The sequence below is a fragment of the Aotus nancymaae genome, unplaced genomic scaffold, assembly GCF_030222135.1.
Source record: "Aotus nancymaae isolate 86718 unplaced genomic scaffold, 86718_ANA_hifiasm-v0.15.2.pri h1tg000028l, whole genome shotgun sequence".
NCBI lineage: Eukaryota > Metazoa > Chordata > Mammalia > Primates > Aotidae > Aotus > Aotus nancymaae.
The window spans coordinates 14,844,968-14,871,769 of record NW_026988441.1 but is presented as its reverse complement, the minus strand read 5'-3'; the positions used below and the strand labels follow the sequence as shown (position 1 = coordinate 14,871,769).

Genomic DNA, 26,802 nt, shown 5'->3' with positions numbered 1-26,802 from the left:
TTGTATTTTTAGTAGAGATAGGGTTTCTCCATGTTGGTCAGGCTGGTCTTAAACTACCGACCTCAGGTGATCCGCCTGCCTCTGCCTTCCAAAGTGCCGGGATTAGGGGCATGACCCACTGCACCTGGCCAAGGCCAATGCTTCTCTAAATCTTGTAACCATAACCTGAGTAAGAAATACATTCTGGCTGGGCATGGTGGCTCATGTCCCTCCCATGGGAATTATGGAAGCTACAATTCAAGATGAGATTTGGGCGGGGACACCTCACTAACCTCCCTCACGAACCTCCATCAGTCTTTCTTCCCTGAGAGTTAAACAGAAATCAGCCTTTTCTTTGAGACGGAGTATAGTATAGATGGGGTTTCACCATGTTGGTCAGGATGGTCTTGATCTCTTGACCTTGTGATCTGCCCGTCTCGACCTCCCAAAGTGCTGGGATTACAGGCGTGAACCGCCATACCTGGCTGCTCATGTATCATTTAATTGAACCTCCCACAATCCTATGAGGAGGCTGGATCAGGGAAGAGTACTTTGGTTGCAAGCAACAGGAAGTCCTGTTAACAGTGGGACCTGCTAACAAAAGGGTACTTACTGTTTATTTAGCAAGCACTCCTGAGATAAGCTATCTTGGGGTTGGTCTAGCAGCTCAGTCATGTCTTCAAGGAGCAGGCTGCTTCTCTCTTCCTTTCCAACACCCGCAGCATCTTGGTGTTTGTCTTGGAGGGTGGCAGCCTCGGCGGCAGGGACCATAACTGCACAGAAAGGCAGGAAGATGTGGAAAGAGAAGGGCACCCAGCACACTTTCCTGATGCCTTTTTTTTTTTTTGAGACAGTTTGCTCTTGTTGCCCAGGCTGGAGTGCAATGACACGATATCGGCTCACCGCAACCTCTGCCTCCCAGGTTCAAGCAATTCTCCTGCCTCAGCCTCCCAGTAGCTGGGACTACAGGTGCCTGTCATCATGCCCAGCTAATTTTGTCTTTTTTTTTTTTTTTGAGACAGAGTCTTGTTCTGTCGCCAGGTGCCAGACTGGAGTGCAGTGACATGAACTTGGCTCACTGCAACCTCCGTCTTCCGGGTTTAAGCAATTCTCCTCCCTCGGCCTCCCGAGTAGCTGAGACTACAGGTGCACGCCACCACACCCAGCTAATTTTTGTATTTTTAGTAGAGACGGGGTTTCACCATGTTGGCCAGGATGGTCTCGATCTCTTGACCTTATGATCCGCCCGCCTCGGCCTCCCAAAGTGCTGGGATTACAGATGTGAGCCACCGAGCCCGGCCTAATTTTGTATTTTTAGTAAAGACAGAGTTTCTCCATGTTGGTCAGGCTGGTCTCGAACTCCTGACCTCGGGTGATCTGCCTGGCTTGGCCTCCCAAAGTGCTGGGATTACAGGCTTGAGCCATCACAGCCAGCCCCCTGATGCCTTCTTGACCAGAACTGGGTTACAGGGCTACCTTTAGCTGCAAAGGAGGCTGTGAAAGAAAACATCCAGCACAGGGGTACAGGCCAGCTACATCTGGAATATTCTAATTCATTATCTGTGGCTGGGCACATGGCTCCATCAAAAAAAAAAAAAAAACACACAGCTGGATTCTGTTAGCCAGGAGGTGGGGGCTGGCCTGCAAGTAACAGGGTCTGCCACAGTAGAAGCAAGGTGACATCTACAGTGTTGACTAATGGCATGGTACGGCAGTGGCCATCATTGCTGACATAGGCTGGGGCACCCGATTAGGGTTTCAGACACTCCCTGGTGTGCCCTTGGATAATGGAGAGATAAGGAGACTCCAAAGAAGAGCAAAAGAAAGGAGGGCACTTGGCAGTGAACACTCAACAAGGAGTGGAGAAGATTTTAACAGTTACTGTAATCCCAGCACTTTGGGAGGCCAAGGCAGGTGGATCACTTGAGGTCAGGGGTTCGAGACCAGCCTGGCCAACATGGTGAAGCCCTGTCTCTACTAAAAATACAAAAATTAGTGGGGGCATGGTGGTAGACACCTGTAGTAACAGCTACTCAGGAGGCCGAAGCAAGATAATTGGTCAAACCCGGGAAGCAGAGGTTGCAGTGAGCCGACACAGTGCCACTACATTCCAGCCTGGGAAACAGAGCGAGACTCCATCTCAAAAAAACCACACACACACACACACACACACACACACGATTGATGGTCAAACACTAAAAAAAACCAACACAAGATTATTCCAAATTAGGATATTGCCGAGCATAGTGGCTTTCACCTGTAATCCTAGTGACTTGGGAGGTGGGAGGATCACTTGAGGCCGGGAGTATAAGACCCGCCTGGGCAACATAGTGAGACCCCATCTCTGCCAACAAAAAGTAAAAAACGTAGGCATGGTGGTACATGCCTATAGTCCCAGCTACTTGGGATGTTGAAGTGAGAGGATCCCGTGAGCCCAGGAGTTTGAGGCTGCAGTGATCTGTGATTGCATCACTGTACTCCAGCCTGGAAAACAGAGTGAGACCTCCCACTCTAAAAAAACAAATCAGATCGGGTGAGGTGGCTCATGCCTGTAATTCCAGCACCTTGGGAGGCCGAGGCGGGTGGATCACTTGAAGTCAGGAGTTTGAGACCAGCCTGGCCAACATGGTGAGACCCCCAACTCTACTAAAAATACAAAAAGTTAGCTAGGTGTGGTGGCACATGCCTGTAATCCCAGCTACTTGAGAGGCTAAGGCCAGAGAATCATTTGAACCCAGAAGGCGGAGATTGCTGTGAGCCAAGATCAAGCAGAGATTGCACCATGCACTCCAGCCTGGGTGACAAAGCAAGACTCTGTTTCTAAATAAATAAATAAATAAATAAAATCAGAATATTGATGATCTCTGCGTATGATGGAGGAGAAAGGAAAGCAGTCTTCTAAATTCTAAAGCATTGGTGTTATTCCATTTCAGCACTTAGTTGGTGGACAGATAAGTATTTTATTATTGTTTAAAAATAAATACCCAAGCACACACACTTTTTTACTTATGTAGGGTTTCCTGGGAAACAGACTCTGAGGTGGAAATTTGCAGGCAGATGGTTTTGGGGGAGCGCTCTATGGGGTGAAACTGCTAAGGGAGAGAGGAGGGCAAGGTGGGCAGAGGGAGACGTGGAAGTGTGTTGTGTTTGCTGCGAGAGCCTCGGCCAGGATGACAGAGAATGCGGAGCTGGGGCAGCCCGTCCGAGGGATCCCTGGCTGAGGCACAGGGCCAGGCCTTTGTACTTCATTATGCACCAGATATAGAAAGTGGGCTTCCCCTGGGGATTGGGGATAACCTTGAGCCAGATGGCTTTCTTCAGCTAAAGTCCCAGAGAGAGGTGCAGCTGTAAGTCATCAGCTACCAACACCCAGGCAGCTGGCAGGATGGATGTCTCAGATCTGAAGAGGGGGTGTGGGTGGCATATTATAGCATCCAGCACGCCTTTGTACCTATGATGCATTTGACAACAAAAATTTAGAAAGAGCCTGGGTGCAGTGGCTCACGTCTGTAATCCCAGCACTTTGGGAGGCTGAGGTGGGCAGACCACTTGTGGTCAGAGTTCAAGATCAGCCTCGCCAACATGGGTTTCTGCTGTGTTGGATAGGCTGGTCGCCAACATTTAGTAGAGACAGCTTCGCCGTCTCTACTAAAAATACAAAAATTAGTTGGGCGTGGTGGTGGTGCCTGCAGTCCCAGCTACTTGGGAGGCTGATACAGGATTATCACTTGAACCCAGAAGGCAGAGGTTGCAGTGAGCCAAGATCGCACCACTGTACTCCAGCCTGGGTGACAGAGAGAGACTCCATTACAAAAAAAAAAAAAAAAATTTTAGAAAGAAAATACATTCATGTAATACATCATATTAACAGATAAAAGGATAAAAATCATTTGATAGAATTTGACACTCTAGGCTTTGTGCAGTGGCTTACACCTGTAATCCCAGCCCTTTTCGAGGTCAAGGTGGGACGATCGCTTGAAGCTAGGAGTTTGAAACCAGCCTGGGCAACAAAGCAAGACCCTGTTTCTACAAAAATTAAAAAATTAGCCAGATGTGGGACTCCTCTAGTCCCAGTTTATCAGGAGGCTGAGGCAGGAGGATTGCTTGAGTCCAGGAGTTTGTGGCTACAGTGAGCCATGCTAACAGTCTCCAATCTGATAAAAAGAAGACCTACCAAAATCCAGGTATCCAACTTAACTAGAAAAATTACCTTTAGAGAACCGTCTTAGTCTGTTTGATGTTGCTGTGACTGAATACCTGAGACTGGGTAATCTATAAAGAAAAGAGGTTTCTTTCTTACAGTTCTGGAGCCTGGGGAGTTCAAGGTCGAGGCGTTGTTTCTGGTCAGCCTCTGGTGAGGGCCTTGTACTCCGTCATAACATGGGAGAAGGCATCATGGCCGAGGGGGGCACTGAGGGCCAAAGTGGCTTTTCATACCAAACCCACCGTGGTGGTAACTCACCCGCTCCCATGGTAACTCATTAAACCATTGATTTTTTTTGAGATGGAGTCTTGCTCTCTCACCCAGGCTAGAATGCAGCAGTGTGATCCTGGCTCACTACAACCTCTGCCTCCCGGCAACTCTCCTGTATCAGCCTCCCTGCGCAGCTGGGATTACAGGTGCCCACCACCATGCCCGGCTAATTTTTGTATTTTTAGTAGAAACGGGGTTTTGCCATGTTGGCCAGGCTGGTTTCAAACTCCTGACCTCAGGTGATCTGCCTGCTTCAGTCTTTCAAAGTGCATGAGCCACTGCACCCCACCTCACATTTTGTTTTCAATTCTTTGCTAATCACCCTCAGTCTGGCTTTCTTTCCTTTCTTTTTTCTTTCTTTTCTTTCTCTCCCTCTCTCTCCCTCTCTCCCTCTCTTTCTTCTTTTTTTTTGATGGAGTCTTGCTCTTGTCACCTCGGCTGCAGTGCAATGGTGCGATCTTGGCTCACTGCAACCTCTACCTCTCAGGTTCAAGTGATTCTCCTGTCTCAGCTTCCTGAGTAGCTGGGATTACAGGCACCTGCCACTACACCCAGCCACTGTTTTGTATTTTTAGTAGGGATGGGGTTCTGCTGTGTTGGATAGGCTGGTCTCAAACTCATGACCTCAGGTGATCCACCCGCCTCAGCCTCCCAAAGTGCTGGGATTACAGGCATGAACCACCATGCCCAGCCTCACCCCCAGTCTTTCATTAGATGCCTGACGATGTCCAGGGAACATGGTAATAATCATCCAGTTCCATTTTCCTTGTATTGCGTTTTCCTGCCGTACATCTCAAAAGTCTGAATCAACTCATTTGCCCACACATCTCCTTCCCAAGCCTCCACTTGTGACAGTTTCAATAACCAGACTGTCACCTGTGCCAGGGACTGTGCTTCCTCTACCCCCCGGGATGGTGCCCTCATTGTCTGCCAGTTGCCAAGAGATTTCGTTCCCAAGCCTCATTTTACCATCTGCCTTCTCAGACCACTCCTGGTGGAAACTGTGAGGTCCTGCCTCATTAGGAAGCAATCCTGAGATGAATTTTGAAGTGCAGAGATGGTGCCTCACGCTTATAATCCCAAGACTTTGGAAAGATTACTTGAGGCTAGGCGTTTGAGACCAGCCTGGGCAACACAGTGAGACCTCGTCTTAAAAAAAAAAAAATTACCTGGGCATAGCGGTGCACATGTAGTCCCAGTTACTCAGGAGACTGAGGCAGGAGGATCACTTGAGCCCGGGAGGTTGAGGCTGTAGCGAACTATGACTGTGCCACCTGGGCATGGGCGACAGAGTGAGACCCTGTCTCCAAAAAAAAAAAAAGTGCAAAAGCATTTTCAAGAAGTAACACACGTGAAAGGAAAAGTATTTGTGAAGAGGAGCTATCAGGCGATGATGATGATGATGATGATGATGATGCAAACCTGAGACACCCAGGGCAGCCCAGCAGGGAGCTCCAGAGCAAAGACTGCCTGTTAGAGGTGCTGGCATTGTGTGGAAATGGATAAGCTGCCATGACTCAGCTGTTACCACTTCGTGCATTCATTGGCTGGAAGTCAGTGCAAGGAGAGCATGACTCAGCTCTAAGCTGAAGCAGACCCTGAAGGAACTGCAGAAAGGAGGCCGTTGCTTCATTGTTGAGCACACTCCCAGTAGCTGAGGAGCAAGCGCTTTGTTTTCTTTCTCCTTTTCTTTTTTCTTGTTTTTGAGACAAGGTCTTACTCTGTTACCCAGGCCGGAGTGGAGTGGCGCAATCCCAGCTCACTGCAGCCTTGCAACCTCCTGGGCTCAGGTGATCCTCCCACTTCATCCTCCTGAGTAGCTGGGACCACAGGCCTGCATCACCACACTTGGCTAATTTTATATATTTTTTTGTACAGACGTGGTCTCGCTGTGTTGCCCAGGCTGGTCATGACCTCCTGGGCTCAAGCAGTCCTCTTGCCTCAGCCTCCCAAAGTGCTGGGATTACAGGCATGAGCCACTGCTCCCAGCCCAGACAGGCCCTTCTAAAGATAGCTGTCTCAGGTCTGCTGTTAAATGTTCTCTGTAGCCCACTCCACCGGCCCGCAGCCAAGGTGTCTTTATGGCAAAACTATCATCCGTAGGACCCCACATGACAGGGTGGGAGGGAACTACAAGGCTGGCCTCAGCTACGCCCTCCAGGAGCCCTGGATTTAGCCAGTTAAAGCACATCCCACTGACCATAGAGGTCTAGCTTCAAAAGCAAGATGGCTTCCTCTTTGTTTCTGTATGAATTGTTTTACCTGGTCAAAGACATTGATTCAGGCACAGCAAGTACAGCTGGCCAGTAAGTGGAAGCTGATCTGAACGGTGTTCGGGGCCGAGACAGTGTCCTAATAATCAGGGAACAACACACACAGGAAGTACCATCCCAGGCCGGGGGCGGTGGCTCACGCCTGCGGTCCCAGCACTGTGGGAGGGTAAAGGCAGGAAGATCATTTGAGCCCAGGAGTTCAAGACCAGCCTGGGCAACATAGAGAAACCCCATCTCTACAAAAAAATGAAAAATTAGCCAGGCATGGTGGTGCATGCCTATAGTCCCAGCTCCATGGGAGGCTGAGGCAGGAGGATCACTTGAGGCCAGGAATTTGAAACTGCAGTGAGCTGTGATTGTACCACTGCAGTCTAGCCTGTGTGACAGAGTGAGACCCTGTCTCAAAAAAAAAAAAAAAAGAGAGAAAAGTACAATCCCAGAGGGCACACGTGGTGCCCCCTGAAGATGGAGAGTTTACAGTTTTTAGGGAACCCCAGGCAGGACGTGCCTTCATTAGAGGGTCAGGAGCCCCAGTGTGGTCTTCCAGCCAGTCCTAAAGGTGCCAGACCAGTGCAAACAGGTCTGCCTAGTCCTTGCTGTCAGAGGGAACGCCCAAGGCAGTCAATTCCAGACGGGTTTTGCATGTCCACGACAAGAGTGTCTCTGCCTGAGGAGTGTGGACAGCAACTCCAGGTGGGTGTTCTGGTGGGATGTCCAGGATCTGGGCCGCCCCAGGTGGCAGGTGGGCAGGAAGAAGGACAGGAGTCAAGTGGAGGGTCACAGTCAATTTGAATTCAAAGCAGTCCAGCATCTTGGAAAGGCAAGACCGGGTGTTGTTCAGGAGTAGTTCTGAACGGCAAAATTCATTACTGCTCACCCCCAACTCTGCACCTCCCCAGATGCCAAGTCTGTGTTTCAGCTCTCTTTCAAACAGTAATTAATTAGTGAATTTTTGGAGACAGTCTCTCTCTGTCATCCAGGGTGGAGCGCAATGGCATGATCTCAGCTCACTGCAACCTCCATCTCCCAGACTCAAGCGATCCTCCCACCTTAGCCTCCCAAGTAGCTGGGACTACGAGTGCCCGCCACCACACCTGACTGATTTTTGCATTTTTTGTAGAGATGGGGTTTCCCTATGTTGCCCAAGCTGGTCTCAAACTCCTAGGCTCAAGAAATCCGCCTGCCTTGGCCTCCCAAAGTGCTGGGATTACAGGCATGAAACACCACACCCTGCCTGTGTTTTGGCTATTTAAAAATGTTTTATTGGCTGGGCACAGTGGCTCACACCTGTAATCCTAGCACTTTGGGAGGCCTAGGCAGGTGGTTGCCTGAGGTCAGGAGTTCAAGACCAGCCTGGCCAACATGGCGAAACACTGTCTCTACTAAAAATACAAAAAATTAGCCGGGCATGGTGGTGCATGCCTGTAGTCCCAGCCACTCAGGAGGCTGAGGCACAAGAATCGCTTCAACCTGGGAGGTGGAGGTTGCAGTGAGCTGAGATGGTGCCATTGCACTCCAGCCTGGGCAACAGAGTGGGACTCTGTCTCAAAAAAAAAAAAAAGTGTTATGTATTTAAAAAGAAATGGGGTTTCACTATGTTGCCCAGGCTGGACTTGAATTCCTGGGCTCAAGCGATCCTTCTGCCTCCGCCTTCAGAGTAGCTGGGACTACAAGCCTGCGCTAATGCACCTGGCTCTGTTTTTGTCTTTCTGTTACGAAATCAGTATGTCTCATTCCATCATTATAACATTAGATTTTTTCCCATTTTGATGGAGGTAAAATTCATACATGTATAATTCACTATTTTAGCGATTTAAAAATGTATACAATTCAGTGGTTTTGGTACATTCACAATGTTATGCAACCATCACCACCAACTAGTTCCCAAATCACCCCAAACAAACCCTGTACCTGTGAGCATCCCCCTCCTCCTCCATCCCCCTCCTCCTCCCTGGCAACCGCTAATCTATTTCCTGTCTCAACAGATTGGCCTATTCTGGGCAATTCATATAAATGGATTCATACAATACGCGGCCTTCTTTCATTTAGCATATTTTCAAGGTTCATCCATATTGCAGCATGTATCGGTATTTCAGTTTTTTTTTTTTGAGACGGAGTCTCTCTCCGTCACCCAGGCTGGAGTGCATTGGTGCGATCCTGGCTCACTGCAACCTCCAGCTTCCAAGTTCAAGCGATTCTCTTGCCTCAGCCTCCTGAGTGGCTGGGATTACAGGCACCCACCACCACGCCCAGATAATTTTTTGTATTTTCAGTAGAGACTGGGTTTCACCATATTGGCCAGGCTGGTCTCGAACTCCTGACCTCGAGTGATCCGCCCTCCTTGGCCTCCCAAAATGCTGGTATTACAGGCCTGAGCCTCCGCGCCCAGCCTATTGCTTTTTATGACGGAATAATTTTCCAGTGTATGGATGGAACACTTTTGGTTTATCCGTTCATCAGCTGAAGGATATTTGGGTTGTCGCCACTTTCTGTCTCTTATGAATAATGCAGTTATGAACATTCGTGTACAAGACTTCATTTGAACACTTGTTTTAAATCCTCTTGGGTATATATGTGGGAGTGGAATTGCTGTGTCATGTAGTAAAATTCTATGTTTAGCTTTTTGAAAAACTGCCAAACGACTTTCTAAAGCAGCTGCACCATTTTCCATTCCCATCAGCGAAGTGTGAGGGTTGCAGCTTCTCCATATTGTCGCCAACACTTGTTTTCTTTATTTCTTTTTGCTCATATTCATCCTAGTGGGTAGGAAGTGGTATTTCATCGTGGCTTTTGTCAGGCCTCCATGTTCAAGCCTGGACCCAGAAAGTCTGAAGTCCTGCTTGCCTCGGCTAATCGCCCCCCACCCCGCTGCCTGCATTCACCATTAGCCCTGATCGCCCAGCAGAGCGTCCCCCGGACATTAAGCTTCTCTTCCCACCCTGCCATCTTAACTGTTCTTAGGATAACGTGAATACTCCTCACCCCACCCTGCCATCTTAACTGTCCTTGCTCTGTGAATATCCGTCCACCCCACCTGACCATCTTATACCCTACCCCACCCACCACTGTAACTGAACTTATGGTAATGTATACTCCTTGCCCTACCCCACCACTGTAACTGATCTTCCCCTGTAACTTTCCACTGCCCACCCCAAACCTATAAAACCAACTCCTATCCCGCCGCCCTTCCGCTAACGCCCTTTTCAGCCTCAGCCCACCTGCACCCAGGTGAATAAACAGCCATGTTGCTCACACAAAGTGCTGGGATTACCGGCGTGAGCCACTGAGCCCGCCCGTAATTTCATTTTCAGATTGGCGTTGCTAGTATATAGAAATACAACGAATTATTTTTTCTTATTTTTCACAGAGATGGGGTGGTCTCCCTTTGTTGGCCTGGTTGGTCTTGAACTCTTGGCCTCAAGCAATCCTCCCACCTCACCTCCCAAAGTGTAGAGAATTATAGGCATAAGCCACTGTGCTGAGCCCTGATTTTCAATATTGATTTGTGTCCCCAACTTTCCTGAACTTATTAGCTCTTTTTTTTTTTTGAGACAGAGTTTCGCTCTGTCACCCAGGATAGAGTGCATTGGTGTGATCTTGGCTCACTGCAACCTCTGCCTCCCGGGTTCAAGTGATTCTCCTGCCTCAGCCTCCTGAATAGCTGGGATTACAGGTGCGTGCCACCATGCCGAGTTAATTTTTATATTTTTAGTAGAGATGGGGTTTCACTGTGTTGACCAGGCTGGTCTCAAACTCCTGACCTCAGGTGGTCCCCCACCTCTGCTTCCCAAAGTGCTGGGATTACAGGTGGGAGCCACTGTGCCCAGCACTGATTAACTCTAATAGTTTGTGTGTGTGTGTGTGTGTGTGTGTGTGTGTGTGTGTATAATTTAGAATTCCCAATCTTTTTTTTTTGAGACAAAGTTTCACTCTTGTTGTCTAGGCTGGAGTGCAATGGTGCGATCTCGGCTCACTGCAACCTCTGCCTCCCGGGTTCAAGTGATTCTCCTGTCTCAGCCTCCCAAGTAGCTAGGATTACAGGCATGTGCCACCACACCCAGCTAATTTTGTATTTTTAGTAGAGACGGGGTTTCTCCATGTTGGTGAGGCTGGTCTTGAACTCCCAACCTCAGGTGATCTGCTGCCTCGGCCTCCCAAAGTGTTGGGATTACAGGCGTGAGCCACCATGTGCAGCCTCATTTTAAAATTCTCATCCAGAAGGGTTGGATACAAAAGGGATGGAAGCATTTCACAGAAAAAAAAACCAAAACATTTTTATACAACTTGATTAGAAAGATACATCATGTTCAGGAATTGGTCAGGATGAAATCCTAAATTTTCTTCTTTCTTTTGTTACCAGCTTATATATCAAGAACAGAGGCTGGGTCATGATGGCTCACGCCTATAATCCCAGCACTTTGGGAGGCCGAGGCGGGTGGATCACGAGGTCAAGAGATCGAGACCATCCTGGTCAACATGGTGAAACCCCGTCTCTACTAAAAATAAAAAAAATTAACTGGGCATGGTGGCGCATGCCTGTAATCCCAGCTACTCAGGAGGCTGAGGCAGGAGAATTGCCTGAACCCAGGAGGTGGAGGTTGCTGTGAGCCGAGATCGCGCCATTGTACTCCAGCCTGGGTAACAAGAGCGAAACTCTGTCTCAAAAAAAAAAAAACAAAAAAATAGCCAGTCGGGATTAGTCTAGCTTGTGCGGTCTAACCCTAGCCAATAGGGGAACGACACAGCAGTAGGGACAACCCCGTCAGGCATAAGTACCCTTCGTCCCTTGTCCAAGCGTGTGGCAGCCATCATTCTCCATCCATGCGCCGCACCCTTCTATAGAAGTAAACTGCCTTGCTGGGAGGATTTATCTTTGAGTGCTATTTCTTTTGTGGCATCGAAATTTTACTTATAACAGAGCCAAGAAGCCAGCCGATTGTAGATGGTTTCCTCAAAGAAGAAGCCCTTTCCTGTGGGCATTTGTGTGTGATCCAGATGGTCCAGCCAGCCTCCACGACGTTTTCAGTTTAGGTCCCATGGAGGATGCCCTAAGTGTGCAACAGTGGTCTCATAGTCAAAGTCCTGTTCCTGGAGTGTGTGCCTGTTTTCAGTTTGGCACAGCATATGCTGAGACTGAAACAGCGCAGTGCAGACAGCAGTATCGGGTTTTGGCTTACAGTCAGGTCCAGGCCATTAGGATCTGTGAATTCAGGAAGCCACAAAAGTCAGTGGCTCTTTGGCAGCAGCAAAGCCAAGACACTGCAGGCTAGAAGGCTCTGTTTCAAGTGCAAGTGACAAGGCTTTCCGAAGCCCTTTTACCTCGTCAATCTTAGAGCTCAAATTGATGCACTCGAAAACATGCCTGGGCTGGAGGCAGTGGCTCGAGCCTGTGTTCCCAGCACTATGGGAGGCTGAGGCAGGAGGATTTCTTGAGCATGGGAGTTCAAGACCAGCGTGGGCAACATAGTGAAACTATGTCTCTAAAAAAAAAAGAGATTAAAAAATTAACTGGGTGTGGAGGTGGGCGCTTGTAGTCTCAGTTACTTAGGAGGCTGAGGTGGGAGGATTGCTTGAGCCTGGGAGGTCAAAGATGCAGTGAGCCTAGATTGCACTGTTGTACTCCAGCCTGGGCAACAGAGCGAGACTGTCTCAAAAAAAAAAGTCTATTAAACAAACGAAATTGGCCGGGTGTGGTGTCTCACACCTGTAATCCCAGCACTTTGGGAAGCAGAAGTGGATGGATCACCTGAGGTCAGGAGCTTGAGACCAGCTTGGCCAACATGGCAAAACCCCATCTCTACTAAAAATACAAAAAAACTAGCCGAGTATGGTGGTGCATGCCTGTAATCCCAGCTACTCGGGAGGCTGAGCCAGGAGAATCGCTTGAACCTGGGAAGCAGAGGTTGCAGTGAGCTGAGATTGTGCCACTGCACTCTAGCCTGGGTGACAGAACAAGACTCTGTCTCAAAAAAAAAAAAGAAAAAAACTTTTCCAGACAACACCAGGCTGCCTCATCAGTTACCTTTAAGGGTCCAGCATTTGATTTTAACAAGGACTCACTAGCAAACTAAAAACTGTTTTTTAAAACTCTAAAAGTAGCTGGGTGTGGTAGCATGTACCTGTATTCCTAGCTACTCAGGAGGCTGAAGCAGGAGGATCATTTTGGCCCAGGAGGTCGAGGAGGCTGCAGTGAGTCATGATCACGCCACTGCACTCCAGCCTGGGTGAGAGTGTAAGATCCTGCCTCAAAAAAAAGTATTTTTTTTTTAAAGTGGAACTCCAAAAGTATCCAGAGATTGCATCTTTCTTTTTACTGCTTCTTACTTTCTCCAAAGGCTCCAGTAAGCCAAAATTATGGCAAAAATCATCACTTACAGAGACTGTACTTGTTCTGTTTCCAATACTCAGCGAATTTAAATTCCAATCCTCCCATTGTTGGCAAAAAGCAAGGGAGTTGTTTTATATACACACAATTATTTTTGCAGCTTTCCCTAATCCAGATGATCTCCATAGTGTATATTGCAAGCATAAACATTTACATTGATTTTTAAACAATCATACAGCTAGGCCGGGTGCGATGGCTCACGCCTAGAATCTTACACTTTGGGAGGCCAAGATGGGTGGATCACCCGAGCTCAGGAGTTTGAGACCAGCCCAGCCAACATCATAGTGAAACCCTGTCTCAACTAAATATACAAAAACTTAGCTGGGCATGGTGGCGTGTGCCTGTAATCCCAGCTACTCAGGAAGCTGAGAATCACTTGAGCCTGGGAGGTGGAGGTTGCAGTGACCCAAGACTGCACCACTGCACTCCAGCCTGGGTGGCACCAAGACTGTCTCAAAACAAAACAAAAAACCATACATCTAGATGAAGGTCATAAAATACACAGCAGTTTTCAAATTTCTCCATTTTTTTTCTCATTGCAAATCTCAAATCTCTATCAATAAATTCAACACTTAACAGTTGGAATAGAAAGCAGGGTTGCTGCAACCCACAGGCTGGAGAAACCCCCATGGATCCCCAAATCCACAGATACTCAAGTCCTTATATAAAATGAAGTGATATTTACATAAATCTCCACACATAGTCCCATATGCTTTATTTATTACTTCACTATTTTTTTTGAGATGGATGGAGTTTCACGCTTGTTGCCCAGGCTGGAGTGTAATGGCGCAATCTCTGCTCACTGCAACCTCCGCCTCCTGGGTTCAAGCGATCCTCCTGCCTCAGCCTCCCCAGTAGCCGGGATTACAGGCACCTGCCACCATGCCCAGCTAATTTTTATTTTTAGTAGAGATGGGGTTTCACTATATTGGCCAAAACTTACACACATAAACACAGACTTTGCATGGCACCATTTGCATTTGAGAGAAACATAAACGAATGCAAAGATGCAGTGTTAAACCATAACTGCATGAAATTAACTGAAGTAATACTGCACTACTGTAATAATTTCATAGCCACCTCCTGTTGTTATTGCAGTGAGGTGAAGTGTTGCAAATATTAGCTTAAAATACCAAGTGATGCTAATCATCTCCAGGGAGTTCGATTCTCCAGTAAATTGCATAGCGCAGTAAACAGTGATCTCTCCTGGTTCTTGTTCATTTTTCATCTTGAGTGCAATATTGTAAACCCTGAATAACACCAGGGACCCATACAAAGTGCCACCGGTGAAACTGAAAGTGGTGCCAAGAAGTACAGGAGTCATGACATTACAAGAAAGAGCTGAATTGCTTGTGATGTATCATAGACTGAGGTCTGCAGCTGCAGTTGTCTGCCATTTCAAGATGAATTCAGCATTAAGGAGCATTGTAGAAAAAACAACAGGAAATTCCCAAAGTGGTCACAGTTATGCCAGCAGGCAGGAAATCCTTGCACTTTTTGCAAAATACCTTTTTATCTCATACTGAAATTGCGAGGCCAGGTGTGATGGCTCACGCCTGGAATCTTAGCACTTTGGGAGGCTGAGATGGGTGGATCACTTGAGGCCAGGAGTTCAAGACCAGCCTGGCCAACATGGCAAAACCCTGTTTCTACCAAAAATACAAAAATTAATGTGGCATGGTGGCAGGCACCTGTAATCCCAGCTACTTGGGAGGCTGAGACATAAGAATTGCTTGAACCTGGGAGGTGGAGGTTGCAGTGAGCCCAGATCTTGCCACTGCACTCCAGCCTGGGTGACAGAGCAAGACTCCACCTCCAAAAAAAAAAAAAAAGAAAGGAAGGACGGACGGAAGGAAGAAGGAAGGCAGAGAAGAGAGAAAGAGAGAGGGAGAGAGAGAGAGAAAGAGAGAAAGAAAGAAGGAAAGAAAGAAAGAAAGAAAGAAAGGAAAGAAAATGTAGTTTATCTGTAGGTGCGGAATTGCTGTAAGAAAGGTATACCTACAGAGTCTAATATAATTCTAGAAAAAGTGCAGTCATTATATGACAACTTAAAGCAAAAAGAAGGTGAAGGATATAAAGCTGTAGAATTTAATGCCAGCAAAGGATGGTTTGATAATTTTAAAGAGTTCGGCTGAAAAAAATATCAAGGTAACAGGAGAAGCAGCTTTTGCTGACCACGAGGCAACAGATGAGTTTCCAGGTTCCACTGAGAAAATTATTGAGGAGAGAAGATATCTGCCTAAAGAGGTTTTTTTTGTTTTGTTTTGTTTCATTTTTGTTTTTTGAGACAGAGTCTCACTCTGTTGCCCAGGCTGGAGTGCAGTGGTGCAATCTCAGCTCACCGCAACCTCTACCTCCTGGGTTCAAGTGATTCTCCTGCCTCAGCCTCCTGAATAGCTGGGATTACAGGTACTCACCACCATATCCAGCTAATTTTTATATTTTTAGTAGAGATGGGATTTCACCATGTTGGCCAGGCTGATCTCAAACTCCTGACCTCAAGTGATCCACTCGCCCTGGCTTCCCAAAGTGCTGGGATTACAGGTGTGAGCCACACCATGTCCAGTTGTGAAGAGGTTTGTGTTGCAGACTAAAGTGCCCTATTCTGGAAAATAGTGCCTCAAAGGACCTTTATTAGTCAGGAAGAGAAGCGAGCAGGAGGACTTAAGGCGGGTTGGGATAGGCTAACTCTACTGTTGTGTTCAAATGCTGTCAGACTTATGATCAGTCTGACCCTACATAGAAAGCTGCTAACCCCCAAGCCTTACAAGATAAACACCAGTTGCCAGTCTTTTGGTTGCAAAACAAGAAGGCCTGGACAACGAGAACCCCTTTTCTGGATCGGTTCCACCGATGCTTTGTTCTTGAAGTTAGGAAGTACCTTGCCAGTAAGTTACTTTGATATTAGACAATGTCCATGGCCACCTAGAACCCCATAAATTCCACACTGAAGGTGTCGAGTGGTCTCATCGCCCTCAAACACAGCATCTCTAATTCAGCCTCTAGATCAGGGGGTCGTAAGGACCTTTAAGGCTCACTACACATTGTGAAGGCCAGGTGCAGTGGCTCTGTCTGTAATCCCAGCACTTTGGGAGGCCAAGGTGGGCAGATCACCTGAGGTCAGGAGTTCGAGACCAGCCTGACCAACATGGAGAAACTCCATCTTTACTAAAAATACAAAATTAGCCAGGTGTGGTGGCGGGTGCCTGTGATCCCTGCTACTTGGGAGGCTGAGGCAGGAGAATCACTTGAACCCAGGAGGCGGAGGCTGCGGTGAGCCGAGATCGTGCCATTGCACTCTAGCCTGGGCAACAAGAGCAAAACTCCGTCTCAAAAAAAAAAAGTTATACTCAGTTTTTGAACAGCAAGGAAGGTCCGCACCCCAACCACCACGTGGTCCATGGGTCAGCTGTACAATGGCCTCACACCACTTCATTCTCATGGCTTCAACATAGTACTTGACATGGGGCAAACTCAAGCTTTTACTTTTTGAAACTTTATGAAAGTATTTTTCCCCAAATATTGTCTATTCTTTTTCTTTTTTTGGGGGGAGCCAGGGTCTCACTCCATCTCCCAGGCTGGACTGCTGTGGCCTCAAGATCCTGGGCTCCAATGATCCTCCTACCTCAGCCTGTTAAGTAGCTGAGACTATAGGCACACATCCCCATGCCCAGCTAATTTTTTAATTTTTTTGTAGAACTGGGTCTCACTATGTTGCCTAGGCTGGTCTTGAACTCCTGGGCTCAAGTAATTCTCCTGTCTAGGCTTCCTACAGCGTTGGGATTACAGGCGTGAGTCATCATGTCCGGTCTTTCCAAATAATGTCTTTTATTTGAGACAGTTTTGCTCTGTCACCAAAGCTGGAGTGCAGTGGTGCGATCTTGGCTCACTGCAACCTCCACCTCCCAGGTTCAAGCAATTCTCCTACCTCAGACTCCCAAGTAGCTGGGATTACAGGCACCCGCTGCCACGCCTGGCTAATTTTTGCATTTTTATTTTATTCTATTTATTTATTTGAGACAGAGTTTTGCTCTTGTTGCCCAGGCTGGATAGCAATGGCACAATCTCGGCTTACAGCAACCTCCGCCTCCCAGGTTCCAGCAATTCTCCTGCCTTAGCCTCCCAAGTAGCTGGGATTACAGGTGCCCGCCACCACGCCCGGCTAATTTTTTGTATTTTTAGTAGAGACAGGGTTTCACCATGTTGGCCTGGCTGGTCTTGAACACCTGACCTCAAGAGAGCAACCCACCTCGGCCTCCCAAAGTGCTGGGATTACAGGCGTGAGCCACCTCGCCCAGCCTCAGCGGGTGCTTTCTTCCCTACAGTTTCCCCTCCTCAACTGGGACTACTTACGATTCTCAACCAAGGCAGTAAAACTGCACTTCTATTAAAAAGATCTGAAGCAGTTTTGGCAAAATAAGAAATTTATTACATATGATTGGCAGATACATGCTGCTGATACATTATTGTTTGAAGAAAAGCCAAAATAAAAAATAGTATTTTAATTTTAAATACCACATAATTACAGGTCCTTGAGGATCAGGGTTGGGCTCAGGGAATTACCTCATTTATTAGAGAAGTCAGAATGGGCAGAACCATCTCCAAATTCTTTTTTTTTTTTTTTTTTTTTGAGACAGGGTCTTGCTGTCATGCAGGCTGGAGTGCAGTGGTATGATCATGGCTCACTATAGCCTCAACCTCCTGGGCACAAATGATCCTCTCATCTCAGCCTCCCAAGTAACTTGGACTACAGGTGTGTACTATCATGCCTGGCTAATTTTTGTATTTTTTGTAGAGATGGGGATCTTACTACGTTGCCCAGGCTGGTCTTGAACTCCAGGGCTCAAGTGATCCTCCCATTTTGGCCTCCCAAAGTGTTGGGATTACAGGCGTGAACCATTGCACCCCAGCCCAAACTTTGTTTGAAATAGAGTCTTGCTCTGTTGCCCAGGCTGCGAGTGCAGTGGCACAATCTCAGCTAACTGCAGCCTCCGAGTCCTTGGCTCAAGTGATTATCCTGCCTCAGCCTCCCGAGTAGCTGCGATTACAGGCATGCGCCAACACGGCTGGCTAATTTTTTGTATTTTTAGTAGATATGGGTTTCACCATGTTGGCCAGGCTGGTCTCGAACTCCTGACCTCAGGCGATCCACCTGCCTCGGCCTCCCAAAATGCTGGGATTACAGGCGTGAGGCACCATGCCCAGCCCAAACTTTTTTTTTTTTTTAACATTGACTTTCAGCTGCATAACCTGGTCCCAGCACTGTAGCTCAGAAGCCCCAGGAGGTTGCTGGGACTTTCTGAGCCCTAAGGATGAGAATCTAAGTTCTGAGATGAGTGCAGGGCTTCCCTGAAGGGACTAAGGAGGTCACTGTGACAGAAACAATAGGAGGCCAGAGGTCAGTGGGAGAAGGGGAGGGGATGGGACAGAGGGGCCTGGGGCTGGATCGGAGGGTTTCAGGTGGGAGGAGAAGAGAGGGGAGGGGAGAATTCTTCTCCAGGACGTGTATTCCCCATACTCAAACCTGTGGGTTTCCCCTCAGTAGAGCAGGGTCCCCCAAAGCAGCAGCTGCAGTAGGTAGATATGATGGAAGAAGCTGCTTCTGGTACTAGAACCTGAAGATGAGGGACTTTGATCGGACCTAGGAATTCCCAGTATTCCGGGGAGGTACAAGCGCTTAGTTGGTTAATTAGGGGTCCCAGCCAATGGTCTCAGGCCCTGGAAGGCACAGTCAGGCTGTCTTGCAAGAAGGGTGGTCCTGGACTAGGGTGGACGAACTTGCACCATCACACTGGAGTTGGTCAGACGGGCTCCATAGTGGCCGGCCCAGAACTCTGTGTCCTGGCCCCAGTGTTCGAAAGACACAAAGCGGACACCCATCTTGATGTTGGAGAACACGTGGGTGACCTGTAGACAGAGGAAGGGCCCAGCCCTGTTGTGCCACAGCCTCCTCTACAGAGCTGACGTTGGGGCCTTCTGGCAGATGGTTATTTTCCAAGGATGTCTATAAAATCTCCCATGGGGCACATGTTCTTCTAGAATCTTGTAGAATCTTCCACTCGCTCATCAAAAAGTGGAATCCGGCTGGTGCAGTGTGGCTTGTGCCTGTAATCCCAGCCCTTTGGGAGGCTAAGGCAGGTGGCTTGCTTGAGGCCAGGAGTTCGAGACCAGTCTGGCCAACATGGCAAAACCCTGTCTCTACCAAAAATACAAAAAAAAATTAGCCAGACGTGGTGGTGCACGCCTGTAGTCCCAGCTACTCAGGAGGCTGAGGCAGGATAATTACTTGAACCCAAGAGGCAGAGGTTGCAGTGAGCTGAGATCCTGCCACTGTACTCCAGCCTGGATGATAGAGGGAGACTCCATCTCAAATAAAAAAAAAAAAAAAAAAAAAAAGGAGGTGGGGAATCTAATTCTCTTCCCTACAAATCTAGGTGGGTTTGCTTGTCACCAAGAATGTGGTGAAAATGATATGGAGTGACTTTTGCCAAGTGACTTCCAAGGCTAGGTCAGAAGAAGCAAGGGAGCTTCTACCTGTTTCTCTAGAATCCTCTTCCCCAAGCAAACACATAAGCATTCTGACTGTGTAGGAGCTGCCATGCTGTGAGGAAGCCCAAAGTAGCCCAATCAAGAGAGATCCCATGGAGAAGCTCTGAGACTAAATGAAGGAAGAGATGCTTCCCAGCCACCAACTGCTATACACACACCACCCACCACCCTGCCCTGCAGCTCCAGACTTCATCAGAATGTCACTGTCTGAACCTCGAGGGGCAGAAGCCAGAACCACCCAGGTGAGCCCTCCTGAAATTACTGACTTACAGAAACCACGAGAGGTGGTCAAAGGACTGTCGTTGATTTTAAGCCACTAAGTTTTGGTGTGATTTGTTTAGCAGCAATAGGTCATCACAGGCCCCCAACATCCTTTCCCCAACCCACATCAGAGACTCACGTGAAGGCAGACATTGTTGTTCCACTGGGGGATGGGATCAGGCACAGCAGAGAATTTATCTAGAACAGTCTGGTTGGCATCTAGAAGTTGGACAAGGAGTCGATACATACAGCCACTGTCATGTCGGGCTCCCCACCTGCGGGAGGAGGGAGGCCTTGAAGGCTGGACTTGCCACCCCATCTCTTTGGGTGTCTGCCTACTTTGTCCTTCCTGCCTTGTCCAAATGCCCTCCTCATGTACACAAATCCTCTAAAGGGACTCCTGGGAGGTGATCTCTGGACCCTTGAATGTGTTGTGTCAGACAGGAGTATCTTTGAAGGGGACTCAGGGGTACTGGATAGTCTACCAATGTGATTTAGGGCAGGGGCTAGCCACACTCATATAGATGGTCTCAGGATGGGGGCTGGCCCCTCCAGAAAGACCCACAGTGTGATTTACGGTGGGGGCTGGGAGTCAGGGAACATCAGTGGACCTGGAGGCCAAGATTAATCACACGGGCCATCAATCAATCCATCATGCCTATGTGATGAACCCAAGAAACACTCTGGACATGGAGGCTCAAGTGAACTCTGTTGGTCAACAAAACACCATGCATCTTGTCACACATCAGTGCCAGCATGGTAACATGTCCTGATGCCACGGCAGGACAGCAGAAGCTCTGTGTCTGACATTTCCCCTGGATGCTGCTCTATGCCCTTCTTTTCTTGGCTGATTTTAATCTGTATCATTTCCCTGTAATAAATCAGAAGTGTTTAGTAGATTTCTGTGAGTTCTTCCAATGGATTATTGAATTGTGAAGGTGGTTTTGGAAGTCCCCAGACTTGCAGTTGGTGGATTTGTAGAGATAGGGTTTTGCCATGTCACCCAGCCTCGTCTTGAACTCCTGGACTCAGGTGATCCTTCTGCCTCTGCCTCTCAAAGTGCTGGGATTACAGGTGTGAGCCATTATACACAGCCAGATTTTGTTTTTAATTATTATGCATCAAATGACATAATATGTTTGTGTTGTTCTGACATATTGTGTCAGAAGTGAAGATGGTCTTAGGGATTCCATCCCTGAACTTTGTAGTGAGTTTGAAACTTCTCACAAATATTGATGCCTGGCCGGGTGTGGTGGCTCACGCCTGTAATCCCAGCACTTTGGGAGGCTGAGGCGGGTGTATGACTTGAGGTCAGGAGTTTAAGACCAGCCTGGCCAACATGGTGAAACCCTGTCTCTACTAAAAATACAACAATTAGCCAGGCATGGTGGCAGGTGCCTGTAATCCCAGCTACTCAGTAGAGGCCAAGGCAGGAGAATTGCTTGAACATGGGAGGCCGAGGTTGCAGTGAGCTGAGATCGCTCCATTGCACTGTAGCCTGGGTGATAGAGGGAGACCCTGTCTCAAAAATAAAAACCAAACAAACAAACAAGAAATATTTATGCCTGGCTCTCACCCTCAGACACTCAGATTTAATTGGTATGAATGGTGCCTGGGCATTGTGTGTGTGTGTGTCTCTGTGTGTGTGTGCTTTGACTGAGTCTCGCTCTGTCGCCCAGGCTGGAGTGTAGTGGTGCGATCTCGGCTCACTGCACCCTCCACCTCTTGGGTCCTGGTTCAAGCAATTCTCTTGCCTCAGCCTCCTGAGTAGCTGGGATTACAGGCACGCACCACCACGCCCAGCTAATTTTTGTATTTTCAGTAGAGACGGGGTTTCACCATGGTGGCCAGGCTGGTCTTGAACTCCTGACCTTGTGATCCACCTGCCTCAGCCTCCCAAAGTGCTTGGATTCCAGGCATGAGCCACTACACCTGGCCGGCAATGTGTGTTTTAAAAGTTACCTTTATGATGTGCAGCAAAATTTGGAAGCCACTGATTATTACAATCAAATAGTAAACCATTGACCGAAACAACACAAATATGTTACATAGTTTGATAAGTAATAATTAAAAACAAAATCTGGCCAGGCATGGTGGCTCACACCTGTAATCCCAGCACTTTGAGAGGCCGAGGCAGGAGGACTGCTTGAGTCCAGGAGTTCAAGACCAGCCTGAGTGACATGGCAAAACCCATCTCTACAAAAAATATGTGGCCAGGTGCGGTGGCTCACACCTGTAATCCCAGAACTTTGGGAGGTTGAGGCGAGCAGATCACCTGAAGTCAGGAGTTCGAGACCAACCCGGCCAACATGGCAAAACTCTGTCTCTACAAAAAATACAAAAATTAGCCAGGCATGGTGGTGCATGCCTGTAATCCCAGCTACTCAGGAGGCTGAGGCAGAAGAATCATTTGAACCCGGGAAGTGGAGGTTGCAGTGAGTTGAGATGGCACCATTGTACTCCTGCCTGGGCAACAAGTGAAACTCCATCTCAAAAGAAAAAACAAGAAAAAAACCAAAAATTTAAAAATTAGACAAGCATGGTGGTTGTACACTTGTAGTCCCAGTTACTCAGGAGGCTGAGGTAGGAGGATCACTTGAGGCAAGGTGGTGGAGGTTGCAGTGAGCCGAGATCATGCCACTGCACTCCAGCCTGGGTGAAAGAGCAAGACACTATCTCAAAAAAAAAAAAAAAAAAAAAAAAAATCTTATTGGAGATATAGCTCTTAATGAGTTAGAGTTTGGGGGCAGGGTTATGGGGCCTTAAGAGTGAATTTGCTGGCCAGGTGCGGTTGCTCATGCCTGTAATCTCAGCACTTTGAGAGGCCAAGGTGGGTGGATCACCTGAGGTCAGCAGTTCAAGACCAGCCTGAACAACATGGTGAAACCCAGTCTCTACTAAAAATACAAAAAATTAGCCAGGTGTAGTGCACCTGTAATCCCAGCTACTCAGGAGTCTGAGGCAGGAGAATCACTTGAACCCAGGAGGCAGAGGTTGCAGTGAGCTGAGATTGCACCATTGCACCCAGCCTGGGCCACCAAGAGAGACTCTACCTCAAAAAAAAAAAAAGTGAATTCGCTAACGCTCAAAATTTCCAATGGCCATTTTATCTGGTTCACCAGTAGTCTTTACATTGGGGGACCACACACCATAGTGAGGGGCTTTTTTCCTGTAAAACTGGGGAAGGGGGATACTGAGAAAGAGACTAGGGGAGGAGAACTGTATGATGCTTCCCATGCAGATGTAATCTATAGCAGATTAACTTTATAATAGGGGGCAGATGGCTGCAGTGGACCTGGAATTCGACTCCCATAAAACCATCTGGGTCATAAACCCCCTGGAAACTCTTCATGCACCCCAGATACAAGACTATCACTAAAGGGACAAGCTCTGGAGTCAGTTGAGTTGGGGCCTTATGCCAGGTTCTGCCAAGCTCAGGCTGTGTGGCCAGGGCAAGTCATCTGCACCCTCCCGCCTTTTTTCCGGAGATGGAGTCTCACTCTGTTGCCCAGGCTGGAGAGCAATGGTGCCATCTCAGCTCACTGCAACGTCCACCTCCCGTGTTCAAGAGATTCTCCTGCCTTGGCCTCCTGAGTAGCGGGATTACAGGCGCGCACCACTACACCTGGCTAATTTTTTGTATTTTTAGTAGAGATGGATTTCACCATTTTGGTCAGGCTGGTCTCGAATTCCTGACCTCAAGTGATCCGCCCACCTTTGCCTCCCAGAGTGCTGGGATTATAGGCATGAGCAACGGTGCCCAGCCTGTCATCTCCCCTTTCCTAACTTCTCAGTTTCCTGAAAAGCTCTGAATGATCTGAGGGCCTGAAATATACCTTCCCACAGGATCAAGGTTCAAAAAAGATGCTCACATTTATAAAGTACTTGTTATGTGCTTGCCATATGATAATTGTCTTTGTAAGAGCCCTACCTTATAAACAGAGGAAACAGAGGTATGCTGTGACATGCCCAAGGCCACAAAGCTGCAGAGTTAGGGTTTAATCTGGGAGGTCTGGCTCCAGAATCTAGGCTCTTAGCCAACTTTGCTATTTTCTCCTCCTAAGGCAAGGAACATCTCAATCATTCACAGACAAGACTGAGCTGGGCCCAAGGCCTCTGTATTGGATCTCATCTTCTGCTTTCCAATCCACATCCCTTTGGGCATGAGTGGAGAGGCTCAGGGTGTGTACTCTGCTAATTACCAAAACTGTGAGTGTGGCTGTCACTTCACCTCCCTGAACTTCAGTTTTTCTTTTTCTTTTTTTTTTTTCTGAGACTGAGTCTCACTGTCACCCAGGCTGGAGTGCAGTGGCATAATCTTGGCCCACCACAACCTCTGCCTCCTGGGTTCGAGTGATTCTCCTACCTCAGCCTCCCAAGTATCTGAAACTACAAGTGCACACTACCACACCTGGCTAATTTTTTTGTATTTTTAGTAGAGATGAGGTTTCTATGCTGCCCTGGGCTGGTCTTGAACTCCTGACCTCAAATGATTTGCCTGCCTCGACCTCCCAAAGTGCTGGGATTATAGGTGTGAGCCACCATGGCCAGCCTGAACTTCAGATTTTTTTATCTGTAAGGAGGGGTTAGGAGGCCTAAATTAAGTCACCCTTAAAAAGGTCATGACGCCGGGCACGGTGGCTCACGCCTGTAATCCCAGCACTTTGGGAGGCCGAGGCGGGTGGATCACGAGGTCAAGAGATCGAGACCATCCTGGTCAACATGGTGAAACCCCGTCTCTACTAAAAATACAAAAAATTAGCTGGGCATGGTGGCGCGTGCCTGTAATCTCAGCTACTCAGGAGGCTGAGGCAAGAGAATTGCCTGAACCCAGGAGGCGGAGGTTGCGGTGAGCCGAGATCGCGCCATTGCACTCCAGCCTGGGTAACGAGCGAAACTCCAACTCCAAAAAAAAAAAAAAAAAAAAAGGGTCATGTCACATGAAGTCAGTACTTAGCAAGGGGCTATTTTAATCATCACACTCACCAGTCAGAGACACAAATCTCAATCCTGCCACTATCCAGCAGTTCTGGCCACAGACCTTCCTCCTCTAGGTCCAAGACCTGCTTTTTGCGACACCAGCTGGGAATGGAGACAGGGTAATAAGAACAGGCAGGCCTTTCTCAACAACTGGCCGGACGTTTGGATAGCAGGGGCATTCACCTGAATGAAGTCACGAAGCATGTCTGAGAAGGGGCCCCACGCACGATTGTCCTGTTTTCCTCTACCACCCAGCCGTCCCCACCATGCTGCACCATCCACTTTCGGAGGCCTTCTGTGAAATAAAAAAGGCTAGTACCCAAGTTCCAGTCGCCTGCCCATAGGCTCCTAGTGAGACTCCGCCCCTAGCCCCTCCCACGTGCTCGCAGTGCAGCTCGCTTTCCCAGCCATTCCCACGGAGGCCCCGCCCCCTGACCCCTCTCATCAGCTCCTGGCAAAGCCCTTTTCCTCTGACTTTTCTCACCGATTTGCAGCAAAGCCTCGCCCCTCCAGCCCCTCTATCTGGCTCCCAGAGCTGCCCCCGCCCACAGGCTCCCAGTGAAGCCCTGCCCCACCAGCCCTGCACTCTGCCTGCGAATGCTACCTCTCCCCTCCTAATCCTCCCACCGGTCCCAGTGAGGCCCCGCCCCTTCCACTCCTCCCACCGATCCCAGTGAAGCCCCGCCCCTTCCACACCTCCCACCGATCCCAGTGCGGCCCCGCCCCTTCTACACCTCCCACCGATCCCAGGGCAGCCCCGTCCCTTCCACTCCTCCCACCGGTCCCTGTGAAGCCCCGCCCCTTCCACACCTCCCACCGATCCCAGGGCGGCCCCGCCCCTTCCACGCCTCCCACCGATCCCAGTGCGGCCCCGCCCCTTCCACGCTTCCCACCGATCCCAGTGCGGCCCCGCCCCCCGGCCCCTCCACTGCTCCCAGCATCCTGGACCACCTCTTCTGGGATCCCACCTTGGCCGCAGGGGTTGCGAATAAGGTTGCGTCCGATGGGTCTGCGTGCGCAGAAGCGGCCCAGCGGGCAGGGCCTGGCGTTGCGGGAGGGAGATTGGCAGCTGCGGGCGAGCTGCAGCAGCGCGCGGCCGGCGGCGCTGTGGTCGCGGGCCAGGATCAGCAGCCACAGGGCCTGGCTGTCCACCAGGTCGCGCCAACCCCGGCACACCTGGCGGCAGCGCCCCAGCAGCGTGCGCGGGGGGACGTGGCTCAGCACCACCAGAAGCAGCTCCGGGGGCATTTGGCTCAGGTCCAGCGCCCCTTCGGGTTCCGGCTCCGGCGCGGGGACCCGGGCGGCCCGGCACCTGGAGGCGGAGGCGCCCATGGTCCCCACGCCAGGCCCGGCTGTGGCTGCGGGAGAGGAAGGGTCGGGGCGTCAGGGACCAGCAGCCTCCGCGGCGCGCTGCCTCCGCCTGCCCTGCCTCTGCCAGTCGCACCCCTACCTTCACCACTCCTGGGCCCCGTTCCCGGGTCCCCATCCCCCCAGCCCGTCCTTGATAGCACCGATATCCCGGAGACCCCGCGGTCTGTGTGTATGTCCCGAATTGCACGCAGTCAGCCCCACCGACACCCCACCCCAAGTCCTACCCGGGGCCTGGCGGCGCTCCTTGCCCGGATGCCGCAAGCTCCCCAAGCCCCTCTGCACCCTTTTTACTCGCCGGTCCCTCCCCTCTTACAAGCCAGCTTGACCTACCCCTGCATCCTCCTTCCTGGCCTGCCCCTCCCACCTACTCCTTCCCCATCTCGAGACCCAACCTGCTTCCCGCGATGGGGCGGGTCCGGCCAGGGGGGCCGTCCTCTCCAGCCGGCCTCTTGAAATGTTCCTAATTCGTTAGCGGCAGTGAGACGCCTGGAACGACCGTTGTTATTTTGGTCCGGCTTCTGGGTGGGAGG

The 26,802-nt window shown here is 49.3% G+C and overlaps 1 protein-coding gene across 3 annotated transcripts in view; it reads right to left on the bottom strand.

Annotated features, from left to right (window-relative positions):
- Window positions 1–26,233, bottom strand: part of LOC105705936 (F-box only protein 17) — a 70,904-nt gene extending 44,671 nt beyond the window's left edge. Inside the window, exons 1-5 of one of the 3 annotated variants that reach the window (XM_064381334.1) lie at window positions 25,870–26,233; window positions 25,085–25,196; window positions 24,908–25,003; window positions 20,061–20,196; window positions 17,528–19,018 (exon numbers count right to left, since the gene is read on the bottom strand). In XM_064381334.1, coding sequence (XP_064237404.1) covers window positions 18,875–19,018; window positions 20,061–20,196; window positions 24,908–25,003; window positions 25,085–25,196; window positions 25,870–26,233 — 852 coding nt within the window. In that variant the 3' untranslated portion in view covers window positions 17,528–18,874. Of the gene's footprint in view, window positions 1–592; window positions 753–5,622; window positions 6,126–17,527; window positions 19,019–20,060; window positions 20,197–24,907; window positions 25,004–25,084; window positions 25,197–25,869 lie in introns of those variants that run through there. The other 2 variants (XM_064381336.1, XM_064381335.1) reach the window with 2 other exon arrangements.
- Window positions 26,234–26,802: the final 569 nt, after the last annotated feature.